The sequence below is a fragment of the Parasteatoda tepidariorum genome, chromosome 3 (assembly GCF_982258835.1).
Source record: "Parasteatoda tepidariorum strain Cologne lab strain chromosome 3, Ptep-v5.0, whole genome shotgun sequence".
NCBI classification, from domain to species: Eukaryota; Metazoa; Arthropoda; class Arachnida; order Araneae; family Theridiidae; genus Parasteatoda; species Parasteatoda tepidariorum.
Genome location: NC_141757.1, coordinates 10,305,437 through 10,327,530, shown reverse-complemented (window position 1 = coordinate 10,327,530; position 22,094 = coordinate 10,305,437). Strand labels below are relative to the sequence as shown.

The 22,094-nt window shown below is 31.1% G+C and overlaps 1 protein-coding gene across 1 annotated transcript in view; it reads left to right on the top strand.

The window, feature by feature from the left end:
• LOC107449778 (uncharacterized) overlaps positions 1-19,782 on the top strand; it is a 172,539-nt gene extending 152,757 nt beyond the window's left edge. Inside the window, exons 3-4 of the mRNA XM_016065427.4 lie at positions 13,061-13,299; positions 18,508-19,782. Of these exons, the coding sequence (XP_015920913.3) occupies positions 13,061-13,299; positions 18,508-19,219 (951 nt within the window). The 3' untranslated portion in view covers positions 19,220-19,782. The remainder of the gene's footprint in view (positions 1-13,060; positions 13,300-18,507) is intronic.
• The last annotated feature ends 2,312 nt before the right edge of the window (positions 19,783-22,094 follow it).

Sequence of the window (22,094 nt, the reverse complement as noted above, 5' to 3'; positions counted from 1 at the left end):
AATAACTCAAAATTATAAAATAAATATCTGCGTTCTATCAAAACAACCATTTTATCAAAAATCTTTAGAACGACAATCTTTTTTACGTTGCCACTCAAAATTATTAATAACTTACGTTAGTTTGATATTTTTTCACAGGCGCATGCGCATTTGACCAGAACTGACGCATGCGCAATTACTTAAAATCTTACGTACGGAAGCGTAAGAGAGCTAACGTAAATTTGCTGAATCTTTCTAATAAAGCAAAAATTTCCTCTATTTATTGTGCATCATGATAGTACAAATTATCCCCATTCCTAAGTCTTATTATCCATTTCATCCTTGAATGATGATAGCAAAACAAATGATAAGTTTACCTTCATTGAACGAATATTAAAATAATTACCAATAACTACTTGTTCAATGGACTATTTTATTCTCCCAAGAGAGTAATTATTTACGATTGACTTCCACGACAATAACAATAGATACCCTCCCTTTTAGATTAAAAAAAGAATGTTTATTTTCGGGGGTGGGAATCACGCATGATATAACTTCAAAAGTCCAAGTCGCTTTTTTTCTTTTTTTTTCAAAAGGCAATTTGGAGCAAATTGGAACTCGAGTTTTTATTTTCCCGAAAAGAATCGAAGTGAAACTAATGACGAAATTGAATAATTTGTTTAGAGTCAATTCATTGTTGTTCCGAGAATTCTTAAGTTAATTAAGAAACTCAGCGATGAATGAGCTTTAAAGCTGGATTTAATTCGTGGTCAAAAGAAACAGAGATCACGAACTGCCCAATTATCTACACGGAATAGTACATGTCGCAATTGCAATGAATTTCAAAAAAAGGCACTTTCCCAAGAAAATTAAAAAGTTCTAATTCAACAAAAAAACGTCTGTGTAATGATAATTTTGCTGGAGGGGAATTTTTTTCGCTAGATTATCTTTCTAAAGTGGATTTGTTTTTAATTTTTTGAATGAATCTTAAATAGAATTTTTTTTTTTTTTTTTTTTAAATGTCTGTTAAAATTACATTCGATGGATGTAATCAATGTTATGCTTTTAATATATGTTTTATGAGGTGCACTTAAAGTATGTATAAACCACATAATATGCATGGCTCAATAAAAAGAGTATGTATGAACCACATAATATGTATAGCTCAGTAAAAAGAGGAATAATTAAAGTATGTATGAACCACATAATATGTATGGCTCAGTTAAAAGAGGCATACTTATAGTATGTAAAAACCACTTAATATGTATGGTTCAGTAAAACAGAGGCATACTTTAAGTATGCCTCCTTTTACTTAAATGCCTCTTTTTACATACTTAAATACTTTACATACTTTTTACATAATTTTATGCCTCTTTTTACATACTTAAAGTATGTATAAAACACTTAACATGTATAGTTCAATAAAAAAGAGGTATACTTAAAGTATGTATAAACCACATAATATGCATGGCTCAGTAAACAGAAGTATACTTCAAGTATGTGTGAACCACATAATATGTATGGCTTAGTATAAACTATCTTTAATTTTCGATTTTTTTTCTTCCAAAAAGTGTTCTGACGTGCTTCGAACGAATAGCATAATCTTGCCAAAGCGAGTGATTTAGTCCAAATTGTTAAATTTGGCATAATTTCTTTTCTTTCTCTCTTTTATTTAAGGGGGAAAATTACACACGATATTTTCTGTAAGATAATTAAAAGAAATATTTTAACTTTTCTAACCTCATCCTCCTAAGAAAATTTGATAAAATTTTTATACAAATTAATTTGAAACAAATAATTTAAAATAACTTTCAAAACAAATTCAGTATATTCTCGATTTCTCGAAAACCTTTGTTATGTTTAAAAAATATATTTTTCTCCTTAGCATTACATATCCATATAATGTTAATTTAAATTCCTACATCGAAGAGTTTCTTCTCAAAATCTTGTTTTGTCGAATTTTTTTCGAAATAGAAAATGAATTTTTTTTCAAAAACTACACTGTTAAGTTCATTGTAAGCCAATTCTTTTCTATTTAATGCTTAATTATTTTTGTCTTTCTTTTAGAAATAAAATTATAATTCTTGTATTTAGACTTATAATCAACTATCATTACATATATATTCATTAGTAGTTATTATGTTTTCATGACGCTACCTCTTAGAGTAATATTTTAAAATATACTTTTCTACTCTTTAGAACATATTTAGTTCTGAACTTATCTCGAAAACTCGCTATCTCGAAAATTTTTTAGCTTCCCTTCAACTTCGAGATATCGAGAGTATAGTGTAATTTGTATATTGGATTTTGTAAAAAAAAAAACATTTTTTAATTTAAATGCAAATAAAATATTTTTTAAAAACAACTCTTAAATCTGGGATTATTTACATCTTAACTAGAGACGACGAAAAAATAACAATAAATAAATAAAAATAAATACCATATCTTTAATGTTTAAATAACGTATCATTTTTAATAACAATAGTTCCGTCTCGAGCTCGTTTTATCTTTTCTTTTCTTTTTCCAGCTTTGGTTTGCACACCCCGTCTTTAAGCTTTAAGTAATAGCCGTCTATACAAAAATATATCAGAATCAAAAAAAGAAAATCGTAAAAAAAAAAATAAGTACTCAGTCGAAATATAAATAAATAAAAACAAAGAAAAAGTGAAGAAAAATAAGCGATTGTTGAGCTACTGAGTTGATGATCGGCAGGAACGAACTATGACCTCTCTCTACTACCGCACCCCCTTCCTATCGTTTGCGAGTCCCTGAGCACCCTGGCCTCCTCCTCCTTATGCCCAATTTGAAGGGCAGAATTACACCGGAAATGGCATCTATTCTGCCATCTGTTGTAATAGTCTGTTTTTAGGGTATTTAATCGTAGTTCCAGCTTTAATGTCAAAAAGGACTACTGAGTAAATATAGAAAACTAAACCTAACGAATCCGTGAGCCCACATATAATTTAGTCAGGTTGTTTCCTTTTTTTTCTTCTTCTTTCCTTGCAGTCCTTTTCCTCTTAAAAGTACCGTAATCTAATAACTCCTGTAATGTAACGTGAATTACATAACGCGATTTACATTCCAAAAAACGATACGGTATTCTTTATCATACATAGAACGAAGCAAAACAATATGAATTAAGCACAAATAAAGCTACAGAAATACACGATGAGAAATAAATGGGCAACGTGAATGAAGCAAAAATATATATTTGTGCTTTATTCACAATGTTTTCGTTATTTAAAATACGTATCATAAAGAATTTTAAAATGCATATAGAACAACGTGAATTAAGCACAGATAAAGCTACAGAAATACACGATAAAAATAAATGGACAACGAGAATAAAGCAAAAATTTATATTTGTGCTTTATTCACGTTGTTTTGCCTTATTCTACGTATCATAAAGAATTTTGGAATATATATGGAACTACGTGAATTAGGCACAAATAAAGCTACAGAAATACACGATAAAAAAATATAAAAAAATGGGCAACGTGAATAATGCAAAAATACATATTTGTGCTTTATCCGTGTTGTTTTGTTTTATTCTACGTCCCATAAAGAATTTTAAAATGCATATAGAACAACGTGAATTAAGCACAGATAACGCTACAGAAATACACGATAAAAAAGAAATGAGGTACGTGAATAAAGCAAAAATTTATATTTGTGCTTTATTCACGTTGTTTTGCTTTATTCTACGCATCATAAAGAATACTGTATCTTTTTTTGGAATATATATGGAACAACGTGAATTAAGTACAAATAAAGCTACAGAAATACACGATAAAAAATAAATGGGCAACGTGAACGAAGCAAAAATTACTATATATTTGTGCTTTATTCACACTGTTTTGCTTTATTTCATTTAAAATGTTTCGAAACAACCCAGAAGTAAGCACTCGACTGTAAAATTTTAGAAACAACATTTAAAATGCTAGTTCGAAATGCTTTATGTCTTCGACATAATTCGTTCCTTTTGCAATTTTTTTCAGCTACAGAAACAAAATTTCTGCAGGATTTATCCAAAACTAAAGACACGAAATTTCAAGGATGTCAGAATTAAAACGCTTCCCGAATCAGGACTTCTAAGCTTATTTCCCAGATTTTTTTACAGCCCATTTCGGAAGTGCTATACTTAAAAATAAAAAGTGAATCACGCTGAATAATTATTTTATTAATATTAACTGAATTTAATGCTCGGATTATTATATAGTAGGACACAACCTTCATGGTTCACATATATTTAATTATAATAGTTAATGTTATTTTTTAAGTTTCGTCAAATCCATACAAAATTTACCATACCTCCAGACAGAAAATAATTTTTTATAATTGCTCATAATTTTATATAATAGTAGTCAAGTAGTAACAGTAAGTAGTTTAATTTAATAGTATTTCGTTAGTGTATTCACAGCTGCTTAATGAACTTAATTTGTTAAGTCAGGATTCCGAGCCGGAAGAAGGTTGGTCATTTAAGGCCCCATAGTCTTGGAACATTTCGGATCCATTAAACTTAAGATTGAAATAAATGGGAACGAACCATGATCTTATTTGCAGGTCCTGCCCACAAAAACTGTTTTATAGAAGAGCATCCGTTTTTCAATGCGATGGAAGCTCCCCCATTAAATGCGAGAGAAGGGATCATTAGAAAGGACATCCTATCGTAGAGGGCGTTCTAAAAAGAACATTCTGGAATATCTCCCATCCTTTGCAAACATTTCCTTACGATCATAAATGGTCGGTTGGGGTTTCCTTCGAGAGAAAAAGGTTTTTCCCCATAATGAAAAATCCTAATAACTGCTCATTGCTATCTGTAGAGTGAAAACAGGTATCGTTTGGGGATGATTTATTGATGAAAACTGCGATGAATCCTTCTTTAATTCCATCATGGCGTACTAATACTTGAGAGTACTCCCAATTGATACTCCAATATATGTACGCTTAGATTCCTAGTAGCGCTTAGCATTAACTTTCTTGTTTTCTTAAATAAACATAAATAAAAGCACCTTTAAGAGCTTTTAAATAACGAAAATAGGCACCTTTCAGCACTTTTTAAAAACGCTACACACACTGTAAAAGATTAGAATTTTTAAAAAGGAAAATTTAAAAAAAGCACAGAATCTTTTACTGGATTGACTTCGTTAGAGACCACATTTCAAATCATGGGCTGCAAAAACTGTCACATTTGTTGTTTGTCGTCCGATTGGTATTTCAAATCCTGCCTATGCACGTGTTTCAAGACGTCACAAAATACTTATCCTTCTTCAGCATTCATATTTATATTGAAATCACCGTCAAGTCAGTAATTATACGTTAATAATACAAAGAATATAAAAATACTTTAAATTACTATTATGTAAATACATTAAAAATGCCTGCTAGTGAAAATAAAAAGAAAAAACAGCAACGGTCGCCATAGCAACGCATGCAATGACGACGCATGCGCACAGTTTACTCTTGAACACAGTTGAAAAGTGTGTGGACGCCATCAAATTCAAACCAAGATCCATTTTGCCAATGGGTAAAATAAAATGCATGAAGATTTTCATTTTCACAGAACACAGGTTGTTTGTTAAAGGCTTTATTGTGACAGTTAATCAAATGATACACGAAAGTAAGCAAGTGCAAGTCTGTTTCAGTCGCGTAAGAACAATAAAGCTGTATAGTATCACCTGATAATTATAATTTTACATAGAATCTTATAGTGTGTCTAATAATTTGGCCATAGGACTGTAGGAACAGTTGCCAAATATATTCCCAATAATTTGGACTGAAGCACTTTGTCTTTATATCGGTCCAAAGATTGTCTTTATTTCTTGCGTATTTCGCCTTACCTAGAAGAACTTTTCAGGCGAATTGAAAAAGTTTTGCACACAATTATGAAATTCATTTTTCCAAATAAAAAATAATTTTTTATTAATTATTTAGTTGCTTGAATCGTAAAAGATACAATTTGTTACATCATTACAGTCCCTGGTCAAACTATTATACTCACTGTAAGATTCTTTGTTAAATCTGAATTATCAGGTGTTACTAGACAGCTATATTGTTTTTAAGTGACTGAAGCCGGTTTGCACTTGCTTACGTTAGTGTATCAATTGGTTAATGATATAAATTCAACGATTGGACAAAGTAGAGTATATATTATATAAATATAGAATATTTATTATATCAGGTACTACATTAGTATATTCTAATAATTAGACCAAATTATTAGACGCACTGGAGATTTTTAAAAATTGCATGCTTTGCAAGAGTTTACATGCAATATTTTTACATTTAAACATACATGTAATGAGTTTTTATTCAGGAGATTTTTCACATACTTCCTATTTGTATTTATTTTTAACGTATTGCATTACAATGTGAACCAATTCATACAGGAACGTAAGCAAGTGCAAACCACGTAAAAAGAATAAAGCTGTATAGTATCACCTGATAATTAAGATTTTACATTGAATCTTATAGTGCGTCGAATAATTTGGCCACGGTCTCAAAGAATGTAATTTTGCGTGGCAAAATACAAAGTATGAGCGATATCGGTCTTGATACGCACACTGTATATTACCCAAAAAGCCTTTTGTTTAAGGCACCCATGTTCATTGCTCGTTTGGGGAAAAAAAGGGGAGTTGGTCACTTGAAAGGGAGGGTGGTGCAGAAGATACCTGGTGTCAATCTAACCCTACTGCGTGTGTCATCAGGAGAGGTGGTTAATGTCTCAATCTGGCCAGAATTCACGCCTCGATTCATGTCTGGCGTGATTGTCATCCATCATACCCGTGTTATGGTTAATTAGACAGACGTGGAACACAGCAAGTGTTTGCCCGATAAAAATCACGCATCCTCCAAACGAGGGGAGAACTCACCCCTCTTCATTCATGAATCGAATATTATCGAACATTTCGATTCATTTATTAAATAAAATTAATACAAGGAAGCGCAGTCAGATTTTTGAACGAAAAATAAAAGCCTCTTGAGCATTTTTCGAGCACTCAAAAAATATTCTTAAACTCATTTTCTTTTAAAAATTTAACGGGATATTTCCGTATCGTGATCTATTACGCCAACTACAATCACTAAGGTGGCAAATAGATTTTAAACTTGCCAATTTTTTTGAAAAAAAAAATGAATAAATAAAAACACGTAGATATTTGCCTATGGGTGGCTACGAATTGTACCTTTTTTAGTTGGTCCCTTTCTGCTTTTTTTTTCTTCAATTTCTCGCGTGCCGCTGCCCAGAAGTTGCCAACACTTGGCAATTATTCTGCCACAGATCACAATATCGAAATCTCCCCAAATATTATTAAGATATGGGCACTAATAAAAAAAATTTCTTCATAAAAATTTTATATATATATATAGTATATACAACGCTTTTTGCATAATTCATGGCAAACAATAATTCGTGTCTTACCATAGTTAAACTATACGAAGACCTATCAAAAGACAAATTAATGAAGGTGTGAATAATCAAAACGATCACTAAATTCGATTATTTGGATGTTTTCTTCAAAACACAGTCAAAATAACCACTTATTTGGCATCAACGATGGTTTCCTTGGGATTGGTATTTGAATCGGTAACACGAGTTATGCAAAATTCGCAGTGCACATCGCCTCGAACGCTCGGAGCACTTACAGCACGTCACTTGCAGAGGAAGCAGCACACGCCAACAAAATGTTAAGACAAAGCGTAAAGACCGAAGAGGAAAGTTGTAAAAACTTTAAAGGCGATTACCCAAAATTCATGTTTTCTTTTTTTCTGTTGAACGTTTGGTTTGGATAACTACTCGATCGATGAGATGTTGAGTTGGAAATTTGTAGAGAAATGAATTGATTATAGTTGGAACCAACAAAAATTGAATTAATCTTTAATCCAAAAGGGATGAACTAAAAAAAAAGAAAAAGAAAACGTGTTTTACTTAACTTAATAGCGTAAAGCCACTTGAAAAATCAACAAACAGTTATAAATAAATAAATAATTGGAATTTTTTTAGCCTTATTATGTATGAGTTCTTTAGTTTTGCGAATGAATTTGCAGTGCTTTTCAGTACTGGTTTAATGATTCTTTTCTATTCTTCTTTTAAATCTCTGCAACGAACGGATATTCAGGCAGTACTGGATAAAGTTAACCTTTATTTCGATCAACTTCTAACAACATGTTTTGCCTAATCTAGTAACGCAAAGCAATCTGGTAGGCGAACAAATAATAATGAATATATAAAAATTGGAACTGCTTTAACTTAATTGTATAGATATATGTCTTCCAATTTTGTTTAGCGTTGATTAATATCAATTAATTCAATAATGACCTTCTTTCATCTCATACGAAGAACGTGTAATCAGGTGGTTATCGAAAATAGCATGTACAGTCTCTGGCCGAATTATTAGACGCACTATAAAATTTTATGTAAAATCTTAATTATCAGGTGATACTATACAGCTTTATTGTTTTTTACGCGGTTTGCACTTGTTTGCGTTCGTGTATCAATTAGTTAATATTGTAATGAAATACGTTAAAAAAAATAACATAATAATGCAAATGCACTAACGCAAACAAGTGCAAACCGGTTTCAGTGGGGTAAAAACAATAAAGCTGTAAAGTATCACCTGATAATTAAGATTTTACATAGAATATTATAGTGCGTCTAATAATTTGATCAGGCACTGTAGGTTATAATTGTTGTTTTTTCTAGCATTTAAGGACTTTTTTTTTTTTTTTTTTTTTTTTTTTTTTTTTTTTTTTTTTAAGGGCGTGGAATTATTTATCGCCAGCCTTAAACTCAATTGCAAAAACATATAAAATTATCAGTAGACAACGTTTACCTTTGAAATGATTGCCAAAAATGCATCGAACTATTGATCTATCTATAGCATACCTCCTCAATGTTCTGTACTTTATAGACAATGACAATAACGGTTAATAAAATACTGACGTTTTAATTACGGTTTTTCAGTTACAACCTTTAACATGCATTCTTCAATGCGTACAAAATGAAATGGCAGACATTGAAAATCTTATTTTTAAAAAATGTCTCATTAAAAAAAAAAAAAATATCAATTTGAGCACATTACTACTTTTAATCTCTTTAAACAAGGAGTTCCTGAAAACAGGAAAAAATTAATCCTCACAAAGGAAAAGCTGTCACGGGAAATGGAAGAGGGGGGAGAGAGAAGAATTGCGATAATTCTTAGACAACCATCGGGCACATTTCGTGATTTCTATGTGCGTGAGAGATCGAGGGGTTACCCCCGAAGCGTGAACGCGCAAAATACCTGCCCCCCCCCTTCCCAACTTCCATATAATATTTTTGCTAATATATTGACCGTGTTGAACAGTGACGTTTTAGGTGCCGCCCCATACACCAGATGTCTTCATTCAGTTATGATGCATAGAGATGATAACATCTTTGAGTTGATTGAGTTGGAATTTTCTCATTTACTTATTCACAAATCTTCCCATTCGACTCTTTCAATTTAGGTGCACTCAATCCGACGCTAATGTGTTTTTACGAACCATTTATTTCTTTTCGTTTTTTTTGTTGTTTTTCTCTGTTCTATAATTAAATACGATGTGCGGTACATCTACTCTCAAATATTGTTGACAATAATATAAAATTTTTAATATAAATACAAAGCATAATACCCAAGTCCAAATTCTTGATGGTGCGATTCATGATGGTCCAACATCATTTGATGGTCACCATCATCCACCACTTTTCCATTCTGTGTTCATGGTTTTTGATATGAAAGCAAAATCCCATCATTTCATGATTGAAAATGCTACTTTAATACTATGATGGTTAACCATCAAGCGAAGTTTGATTCTCATGACCCAACATTTCATGATGGTCCATGAGGGTTCGAACTGCACATTTTCATGATGGTTTTATGAGAAAAACTAAATTGATTTGATGGAATATATCATCAAAACAATTTGGTTTTTTTTTACATTGGCCCATTATAGAACAGTTCGAATTATTACATTGGGATGATGGTTGTTCATGATCGTTCCAACATTTGATTTCTAAAAAACTATGATGGAAATTTCTGATGGTTTAACACGAACAAACCATCAAAACAAGTTGTTAGTCTTCTGTTGGACCATCATAATCAGTCCGAATTCCTACATTGGGGTGATGGTTACTTAGGTTGGTTACCATCAAAAAATATAATGGTTCATGATGGAATTATTGATGGTTACCATCAATATTACGTTGGACCATCAATGGAGAACCATCAGAAATTTTTACTTGGGTATAACGTTTATACAGTCGGACCCCGACTTAACGCATTCATAGAGAACGAAAATATTATTCGCTAAATTGGGAATAATTCGTAATATCGGGAGGAGAAATCAATAAAAAATTGACTAACCTTATGGAATATCCGAACATTTCTAATAAGCATGTACACAAAATAAATAAAAATCTTACACTTTTTATTTAGGAACTTAAAATACAACGAATGATTACGCACAGATTCATTTGAAATTTTAAAGCTTAACAATTTGCTTATTTCCCTGATTTCTTACTTTTAAAAAAGTTCTTTTTTAACGTCATGAAAAGAAGAAATTTACATCTGGGTAAGTTTTCACTGTTTCCAAAGCATCAGAAAAAGTAACAGTTTTCATTGAAGATTCATAATCATCGACTTCTGTGTCATAGTTGATATTCATTGTTTTCAATAAATCTACTTCATTAACATCATAAAATTCGTTAAATCGCGAGATTCGGTAAATAGGAGTTTGTTAAACCGGGATTCAACTATATATGTTACTATGAATGACCGAAATTGGTGGTTGTTGACTTTCAGCGGTGAATGTTGACAATAACATATTCGCTCTGGGAAATGTCCGAAATATATACTAGGTCTATTTAAGTGCCATTGAACAGTAAGCCAAACGTCAATGCTTTTTTAAGGTCAAGTGCCACTGCCCAGTGTATGCCAATGAAAACTCGGTTGTCTTTTTTAGCGATCTCATCTGAACTGCTATTAAACTAATATTATTTGATACACTTATAGTGGACAAATGAAAATGTGGGTCGTTAGTTTATAGTGGATGCAAAAATTTCTTTTTGCAGTTACTTTAAAAAATGCTACAGAATTTTAAGTCCATTTGATAAGCTCAAAAGTATATATAAAAAATAAGCAACATGGATAAAATTAATCAAATTATAAAGGAAAGTTAAGAAATCCTTCATATGCTATGCTAGGATCAATAATGCAAGTAATTTCAGAAGCAAATTGGTTGCACACAAAGCCTTTAAAGTGTTTAAAAAATAAAGGAAATCAAAAAGATAAACTACTGAAAAATTCTATATAGACGGACTTTATTATATGGTGTACATTCTGAGTAATGCTACAATATAAATGTTGTTATTAGGGAGAAATTCGCTGTGTAGAGTCCTTCGTTGTTAGGAGACTATTGAATTATTGTTAGTTAATAATTTTATAAGCAAATTATGTACATTGCTTTCAACAAAATGTTTTTTCAATGTTTTTTTGCGTTATACCTTTAAATAAGAATTCATTTATTGACTTATACCTTTAAATAAGAATTCATTTATTGCGTTATACCTTTAAATAAGACTGCAAAGCATTGCACGGTTTATCCTAAATATGAATATAGGGTTAAAGCAGTGAGAGGGGGGGGGGTGAATGAATGCACGATGGCGGGGTGGTAAAAGAGGGGAAGGGGGCCCTACCTTCTAATTGCATTCTGGCGTAAAAAATAACCGCCAAAACTCAACCTCCCTTGTTTCGCCTGTCAGGGGAGGGAAAGAGGTAGATACACCCGCCCCAACAGTGATGAATCGAAAGGTGTGACATAATTAATTAACCTATCACAAGATTCTCTAACAAAGACATTTAGTTATAACACCTCAACTCCCCTCTCAAGCCTTTTAATGGCTTATTTATTTACTTTTTTTTCTTCCTTATGCTCCCCCCCCTTCCTTTTTTCCTGTTAGATGTAAAATGCTATTTATGAGTTTCTATGCTCTGATTTATTATTATTTTTTAATTATCTTTTAGGTATTCTGTAATGTAAAGATCAGCTTATAATTATTGATTATTATTCGGATCTCAATACTGTTTTATTTCAGATTTATTTGTTTTTCTAATTAAGATGATAGTTATTTTTAAATTATTATTTTTTTTTACTATAAAACATAAAATCATAGAACATGATGTTTCCAGTTCAGCCTTCCTTTGATTCATCTCATTTTATTACAGTTTTCGTTTTTTCTTCGCTTAAATATTAATTTGCAACCGCTATCGTGAGTATGCTTATGTCTTCCTTTTTTATTTATTTATTTATTTTGCAAAAAATGTTTATCAAGGGGATGATTACGGCACCTAGTGCTCAAAATTTAAAAAAAAAGAAAAAATATACACTTTGAATAACGTTTGATCTAATGATCGGATTTTCATTTTATTCAACTCAGTCTTAAGGGTCTCAGGGTTAGGGCTAATACGCTAATTAATGTATGAATATGATAGTTTAAGCTTAAAATCAGACACAAAAATTTGACAAGTTCTGATACTTAGAACAAAAATCAGTTAAAATCTTAGAATACCCCACCTCTTGGCGACTTTTTGAAATCTCGCAAAGTTGGTGATTATTACTAGGATCAACGTTGCGCTTTGATTATTAAAAAGAATAAAAAAATTAAAACCATAAATGGCGAAAAAATAAACCCTTTTACCTTTTTTCTAACGAAATTCAACTTTCGCGTAGGTATATATATCAAATAACCAATCAGGTTTAAGAATTTTGACAGTGTGATCCTGGTGTAATAGGACGATCAAAATAATCTCCCTAGAATATCTTCCGGAAAATTAGTTTGGCGAGATTTCAAAAACTTGCTTGTCGAGATTTAAAAAAATCAGTACGTTGTGGGCTATTCTAGGATCCACCCCAAAAATTATTAATTATTATTATTTTTATTTTTAATAATAATGGAATCTACGCTGAAACAGCGTTACAGAAATTTCAAAGGTGTAATGAGTTTTGCATATTCGGTGCCAATTAAGTCACTGATCAGGCATTTTTTTTTTTTTTTTCATTGCAGGTTTGGTTCCAAAACAGGCGCGCCAAGTGGCGGAAGAAAGAAAACACAAAGAAAGGTCCCGGCAGGCCGGCACACAATGCACACCCCCAGACATGTTCCGGAGATCCTATTCCACCAGAAGAGATTCAGAAGAGAGAAAGAGATCGGAGAGAAAAGAAACTCAGGAAGCAACTGGAGAGACAAGCAAAGAGACTGCAACAAGCGAAAGTCAAGCCAGGAGTCAATGTGGCCAGTCTAAGGTAAAGAAACTAATAACACAAATTTTAATGTTTTCTGACAACTCAAACGAAATAAATACTAGGTGGCGTTAGTGATTAGTAGAGCCCGGATTTTGATGACCTAAAAAATCCCAATTAATGCCCTTAAAAAGTGCGAAAAATGCCCTTAAAAATGCGAAAATTGCGCTAAAAATGCCTTATGACATGACTTAAATAAAGTAAAAATATTGAACTAAAGCAATGTTTAACTCTTTAAAATTATTAGGAGTCATTTCAAAAAATATAAAGCAATGCAATACTTGTTCTACGTTCATTAAAGTTTGAAAAATATGTTTTTTATCCTAAAATAACAAAAAAAAGGAAAATATATTGACTCCAAAACATTTTCATTTTGTATAGAAATTTTAATGAATATAACAACTTCCATCTCATAATATTACTAAATATCAGAATTACATTGGATTATTAAATTTTTTTTGATATTTTGAAATGTAAACGAGCGTCTCTTGTCTGAAAGTAAATTTTTATGCCTGGAGAAGCTTCTTTCAACGTCTACTGATGTTATTGGTGCGTACTTGAAAAAGACGGTCTCACTTACTGACAATTCTTCTTCAATTTGAAAAGATGTTGCTTCATCTGTTAATATCCTAGAGATTTTCTTCACTGTTTGAAAGCCAGTGTAATAATAAAAAATGATAAATAAATAATAAAAATTGGAAAAAATTAACAAAAAATTTAAAAAATGTTTTAAAATGCAAAATAAATCAAACAATTTAATGAAAAATGCCCTATAAATCTAAACAAATGCTCTAAAGGACAAAAAATGTCCAAAAATGCAAATGTCATCAAAATCCGGGCCTTAGTGATTAGAATTAATAATAAGACCATTGGGTTACTTTATCCTGTTTATTTTATTAATCTTAAAAAACAAGGCAATGTATCTAAGATATCAAAATAAGGTATATTTTAACTCAGCAAAAACCTTTTAATGTAAACCAAAAAAGGTTTCTTGTGCGGTTTACGTATAAACCTTGTAACCTTAAAACGAGATCTGTGGCAATCTGCTCTATTCTACGCAAGTTACCCTAATGCAAAACCTTAAGAACCAACCTTCTAAATAAAAACCTTAAATCGAAGTTGACTTAAGGTTTTCAAACGTTAAAAAATCCTTGAATAAATTAAATCTTAGGGTGAAAATAATCATAAATCTAGATAATTATAAGGTTTCTTTTCGCAAAGTCTTGTATACTCAGCTAAAATCCACCTTGTCTTGAAATTTTAATGGACAATACAATCGAAGATTCTCTGTCGTCGCATAAAATAACGCTTTCTTGCTATTCCATAACGCATATATATAAAATAACGCTTTCTTGCTATGAGTTTACTGTGTGGATGTACTGTGTATAGCCTCAGACTATATCTTTAAGAATCCAATGATGGATTATCCGGCCTAATCAAAATTTGCCAAAATTTAGAATTATAGATTGATTTTTATCCTGATGAGGAGGGGGGGAGGATATCTCGCGAAATTGGCAATTTTTAAGAAAAGTTTAATAACTTCTTAAATATTTAAGTTCGTTTTGTGCGTTCTAAAGCCTGCATGATGGTAAACATAGTTTAAAATTATAGTTCGTCTTAAGGGTAAAGCATTTAACAAGTGGCTTTTTTTTAAAATTATTTTGCGAAAGAATTTTGGAAAACACAATTAATAATTTTCATCCGTGTAGAAAAATCAAGCCAAATTAAGAGACGTTTAAAATTTTTTTTAAATATTTAAGTCCCATATCCCTTTTAAATTCCAGATAACCTCATTTCAGAAAAATAGTTTAAAACATGAAAAGTGCGTTAATTTCAAGTTGTTTATTTATGTGAAAATTTATTCGATGAATTAAGTTTAAATTGTTTATTTATGTGAAAATTTATTCCATGAATTAAGTTCCAATTGTTTATTTATTTGAAAATTTATTCCATGAATTAGATTTAAATTGTTTATTTATCTGAAAATTTATTCCATGAATTAAGTTTAAATTGTTTATTTATATGAAAATTTATTCCATGAATTAAGTTTAATTTGCTTATTTATCTGAAAATTCATTCCATAAATGAAGTTTAAATAGTTTATTTATTTTAAAATTTATTTATTCAGGATTATAAAAATATGCAAAATTAGAGTAGCGCTATTTATTTAAACCTTTATTTATTTTCCCGGGCAAAAAACATTCGTAATAAGTAAACAAATTTAAGGGGACTGTCACGCGCATCCCTGACTAATGGTTCAAATCCAAGAAGACGGTTTCTTCCCTAAAAAGCGGGAAATGTTCATAGAGTGACTTCACCTGTTTGCAGACGATTTAAATTGCTCTCAGTATACTAAATCGAAAGAGGACGGAACGATTTATTTTTATCACTCCGACTTACTCAAGTATTAAAATGAAACTAGAAATGCAGGGAGATATTCTGACAGAATTTGTCTCTTAACAACCCAGTATATGTGAAATACGTTTTCTGCCTGAACTGGAAAATATACTGTTTGTTCTATTATAAATTTTAAAACGTTTTACGCCATCAAAACAGAACTATTCATACGAGATGAATTCTAAGAAGCCCTTTCTAAATAAATCAGCAAGTTCGTGTTTAAATCGGAGTAAACAACGAATGTAGAACTTCTTATTTTCAGTGTTCACAGTGTTCCAAAAACAGGGAACAACTTTTCATCTAATGATCGGATCTTCACGTTCTAAGACTCAATCATAACACTAGAAAGACTGAAACTTAGTACATACCTACATTTCCCAAAAGCAGTCAAAAGGACTGGGCTGTGAAAGAATAACTAATGTGTAAAGAAATTTGTTTAAAATTAATTTTTAATATTATTTACAGTTATACAACAAGTTATTAGTCAATATCAAGAATAAAAAAATATATATGATGCACAAAAAGTCACAAAATTCTAAGAAATTGTGTCATTATATACATCATTGTTTTTCTAATTGAAAATAAAAAGCAGTCAAAATGACTTCCTTGGGCAATCTGGTGTTAATGATTCGAGAAAGTGACCCCGAATATGCTAACTAATTAGACGATATTTTAAGATGCGAAATCAGACACAAAAACGTACTTTCTCTGAAAAACGTTTCTTTCAACGGATTCATATTTTTGACTCCCCAATTATAAGATGTAGCCACAATCTGGAAAATAGAGTCTCCCCATAATTTGATCAGGAGAGCAGTCCGAAGTTTGGACCCTTTAATATTAAATTTACTTTTCGCCTTTTAAAGCAAGTTGTACAAGTTTTACACACAATTATAAAATTCGTTTACACAATTATAAAATAAGTTAAAGGATAAGATTACGAGATGACAGTATAATCAAGTTTAAATTGAATTTTCTTCCCTTTGAATAAAAGTGACAAGGTATTTGATGACAGTTTTCAAACTTACTCGAGTACAAAATTGTAATCATTTTCTTTCATTCAAACAACAGCCAATCAAAATACAGATGACCGAAATATGCGCTTATCACTTGCGCGATTCATTTTGAAATATATATATATTCGATTTTGGAGTTTGGGGAATAAGAGGAAAAGCATAAATAAAATTGTTGCCCTTATCAAATCGAAATATAATATTTTTTGTAAACTCAATACGTTATGTTTATGAGCGAATAAGTGAGCAACCTTAAATTCTTATCTTTGGCAAATTGTTTAGTACCTTAACATAAATTAAAATTTATGTTAATTTTGATTGAACAAACAATGATCAAAATTATTATTGTTACCTATTCGAATTATGAAATTATTTGCAAAATCGAATCGAATCATGAAATTATTTGCTTAACGTTTACGAAGAAAAAGGTGCGGGATCATCAATCGTAAGTACCCGGCATTTTAAGATTGTTATTTATTATTTTTTTATTGGCAAACAAAGTTTAAGGCATGTGACTGACATATTGATTGACATAGTGAGCTAAATTTTAATTTCCGCCATGTGTTGGTACAAAACATCATCAAATATCAGCATAAATATTATTTTTAATCGAGATAAGCTTTCCTGATCTAAATTCAATTTTTAAAGAAAACACAACAGGATTAAGTCATTAGATTTGGTAAGCTCAGTATATTTTTATATGAAAAAAAAAATTGATGAAAGATATTAACTAATAATAGATAAGATATTAACTATTTTCTGTATAACATTTCCGCAATAACTAAGAACACATAAATTTGCTGTCAAAAAATAGACAATACGCATAGACAATGTAGATAGACCAAAACTGCCAGGCAGTTTTGATTCTCATACTAGCGTATTGCTTAAACGAAAATACTGGACTACTATGTCTTAGAATCTAGTGAGCAAGCACAGGTCGCGAAGTAATCAGAAAGGAACTGCTAGAGCTGAGCGGAACAGGAGACAGTAGACTCTAGTAATACAGAAAACTAGCAAAAATTCATTTACAGTCATCCTTGGGCGTAAATTGACAAAAAAAAAAATTAAAAAAAAAAATGACGCCAAAAACAAAACATAATAGAAACATTAAACGAATAAAATGCATTTTATATCAAAATGAAACAACATTAGAAGTGTATGTTGTCCAATATGCGTATTAATAAAGGAAATATCGATTTACCTTATTTAGAGATTTCTATGAGCGTTACCATAAATGAAACAACATCGCTTATCCAAGAAACTAACTTGGCGATGAACCAAGGGCCACCTGAAAACAAATTAGAACAAAAAATTACTAATTGTTTTCAATGAATCAGAAACTTGATAGTTTTTACGAAATTGCTCCATTGTTGTTCCAATGCTATTCCAAGTCATTCCTCTCTGTATTACAAGCTATTTCAAAATAAACATTGTGGAAGCTTTATTGCCATATCTCGTCCGTAAATAGGAATAGTTCTATTTTTGCCATAAATTTGGGAAGATTTCATCTTCGTGATCTGTGGCAGAATAATTGCCAGGACTAGACAACTTCCGGGCAGTGAGAACCTTTAAAAAAAACAAAAAACAGAGAGGGACCAACTCGAAAGGTATATCTCGCAATCACTACCTGGTAAACTTGTGCATGTGTTTTTTTTTCTTTAATTGTATGTTTAAAATCTATCAGGCAACTTGGCGATTGTTGATGGCACGACAGATCACAATAAGGATATATCGCCATAAATTTTAAAACTTTTTAAGTCAATGTATATGTGACTATTACTGTATTCGAATTTTTCTATTACAGTGAAGCTATCTACCAAACGCTAGGAGAGCTGAGGCATCTCAACAAGCTAAAAGACGCCAGGGATCTCGTGGGCGTCGAAACCTACACTCTTCTGGGCACGATGGGTTTCGACGTCGTGGACGCGATGACCAGGGCCAGCAAAGGACCCCTCACGCACTGCACGAACAGTGGAGGCAGCAGCAGTCTGGGTGACGTCAACGTCTGCTCCATGGAGGACGACGACGACAACTCTGGAGACGACTACCCCACCAACAGCAACTCCCCAACCAAAGTTCTGAGTGACTTTCACCACCTGCACCACCGACCACCCCAATTGTTGGTGGGACAGAAAGTGAATCCTTTCAGCATAGAGAACATTCTAGCAGAGGACAAAGGGGTTAGCAAAGGAGATCGGGCCTCCCTCCCTCCCTATGTCACCCAGCCAGTTGGTTTTCTTGTGAGATCCCAGTTGGCGAGTCCGGACTCTTGCCAATCCAGTGATGTGTCCCCCAGTGATTACAGTGCACCCAGCAGTCCTGTAGGAGACACTAAACTAGGACAAGATCATTCTGATTCTGAGTCAGAAGAGGACGAACTAGAACTTAGACTGCGTCTTCAGGAGGGAGAGGACAGGAACGTTTTAGTGGTGCCCTGCAGTCCTCCCCCTTCCCAGCGGTCACCGTTAATAGGAAATGACAGTCATTTAAGGCATAGTGTACAGCAAAACCTTTAAAACTTTATGACTTATAAATTAATTTATGTAAAAACAAAAATGTATTATGTTTTGTGTGGAAAAAAACTCCTATCGGTGAAAACAAAGTTTTAGCAAATCAATGGCCTCTTCGGCGGTAGTATTATCATTGACTTTATTTATTGTAAATTAATTAATTCAAAAGTGTACAAGTTTTATTTGCACACATTTTTCTTGTAATATGAAAATTGAATAATTTATTTGGCGATATTTTATGTAGTTATTCAAAATTATGGATATCACACGTCTTCAAGCTGTTGTTTGAAATAGTCCCGCAAGAACTTAAAATGTCTAATGTCTGCTGGTTTAAAAAGGAAGTTATAATTCTTTAGTCGAAAGTTTAGTGTTTATTGACATTTCCGGTACGAAGCCAAAGAAACTCGCTACCATATGGTTGTCGCGAGCACCCAAAGCACAGAACTTGCTCTGTTGTAGAAATTTTTTGCACTTTTTCTATTAATTACAGAAGATTGCAGTCGATTTGTGTAAATATTTATTATTTTTATTGCATAAAAAAACAATGAAATAAAAAAAATTCAATAATGCTTTTTTTTATTATTTCTAATGAAAAAAAATGGAATTAGAACTGTAATACAATAATAAATAATACTAAAATAAATAAATATGTGATGCATCGATTTTTTAAGTTCGAATACAGTCGGATCCCGTTTTAGCGAATTCCATGGGACCGAAGCTATTTCTACGCAATAATGAAAATTCGTTATACCGATATTACGAATTTTCAACATTAACAAATATTATTTCGTTACATTGGGATTACTATTCGTATGAAAAATCAATTTACAGTTTTGATATTATATTTTTAATCTAGATTTGGGAAAATATCAATGTAATATTAAAAGAGCGCACAAAACTAATGTAAACAATGAATTTATTAACACTTACTAATTAGGCAGATACATAATCAGTAATTTTTTTCTGAACAAACGATTTAGAACCAGTAGAAATTAAAAAATTTATAAATTATTTTATAAAAAAATAATTACACCATTTATCTCTCTATAATCTGTCTGTATAATATTTTTCTTTTACTCCAAGCTGAATAACTAAATAAGTAAAATAAAAATTCCGACCGAAATTGTTTCTGAAAAAATACTTTCTTGTTACTTTATATTTTCTTACATCCCGTGTTAGAAACTAACTTATTTTTTAGTTCTTACATTTGCTAAGTGTTGGGTGTTCACGACTGCTCCATTGCAAATGAAAAATTTAAATTATTTGAATCATTTAAATTATTTAAATCACTATTTTTGTTCACGGCTACTCCATTTCAAATAAAGAATTGAAATTATTTGTATCTTTTAAATTATATGAATCATTTAAATTATCAGAATCATTTAAATCATTTGAATCACTATTTTTGTTCACGACTGCTCCATTTCAAATGAAAAATGTAAATTATTTGAATCATTTAAATTATCTGAGTCATTATTTTTGACATTGTATTGGTAAAGTTGATCAACTTGAAAAACTCAAAAAAATTATGTCTATCTTTTGCAAACAAAACAAAAAGTCCTAATCAAGAAGTTATTTTTCCCATAACTAGGGTATTATAAAATTCATTAATAATTCATAAATTATAAATTGATTGAAAAAAACTAGGTTTAGTTTTCCAGTTAGTAGTAGTTTTATCAATTTTGAAATTAACATCGTTAGCATATGAAATAGATCTTTAAATTTATCGGCAGAACGTACAACAAAAACTGCCTTTGTAAATTTAATAACATCGCAATTTTTAAAAAGCTTTCTAAGTATATTTTCTTAATGTGAATTGAACATAAATAGTAAAAAAATAATATACATATTTGTAGCAGTTTTCTACGGAAGCTAATTTTGAAGCTAATTTTTGACCTTAATTTTGAAACGTCATAAATGCTTGAAAGAGTAGCAAACAAACAAAATACCCTAAGTTTTCATATAATGCAGAAAGTCTTGCTTCTTTTTTTTGCCAGTTTTTTTGCATTATTTATCCCAACACACTGTTAATTTATAAGTTACTAATAATGTTTTAAGTTACAAAGGTATCATTATACAACACGGTACCGTAAAGGATTACTATATATTTTTTCTAACATAATCAAGTGACTGATTTGTTTTTAATTATTATTTATTTATTTATTCACCACTAATGATGCATTTCGGAATGTTAGATTTTACTATGATCATTTTAGAATTCATAAGTTATTTACCATTGTCAAAAGGAACTTAGTGACCTTGATATCTAAAAATTTTGAGAAACTATTTTGCCGTGAATGACCAATATCAAGAGAATGTCGACCTTCACCGGTAAATGTCAATCAATAAATGCATAATCGCTATTGTGAATGTCTGAAATATTTGTTAGATCCGATTTGATATTATTTTATTCGCTGATATTATTATATTTATTCGATATTTTAATATTTGCCGAGGAAAGATTAGGAGAAACATCAGTGTAGGTTATACCGGACAAATATATATCAGACAGTAGCACTTAACTAGACCTAGTATATCTTCCTGACATTTACCAAATCCACTATGTGATTGTCAACATTCACCGGCAGAAGTCAGCAACCACCAATTTCTGTCATTCATGGTAACAAGTATACATGGTAACAACTATATATATACATGTAATTTTACCAGCTACACGAATATTTTCTATGCACACCAGTATTTCATGACTTTGCTTCATTAATTTTAATTATTTCAATAAGGGCTTTGAAACAATGTCGAAGACGCAAATCATACTTCATACATTTACACAAAAAGCTTTTAAAGTGGTTTTAAAAAACATTCCATATTCGACTTAAAGGATACCAACATTTTTAAACTTTGAGGTATTAATCGTTTTTAT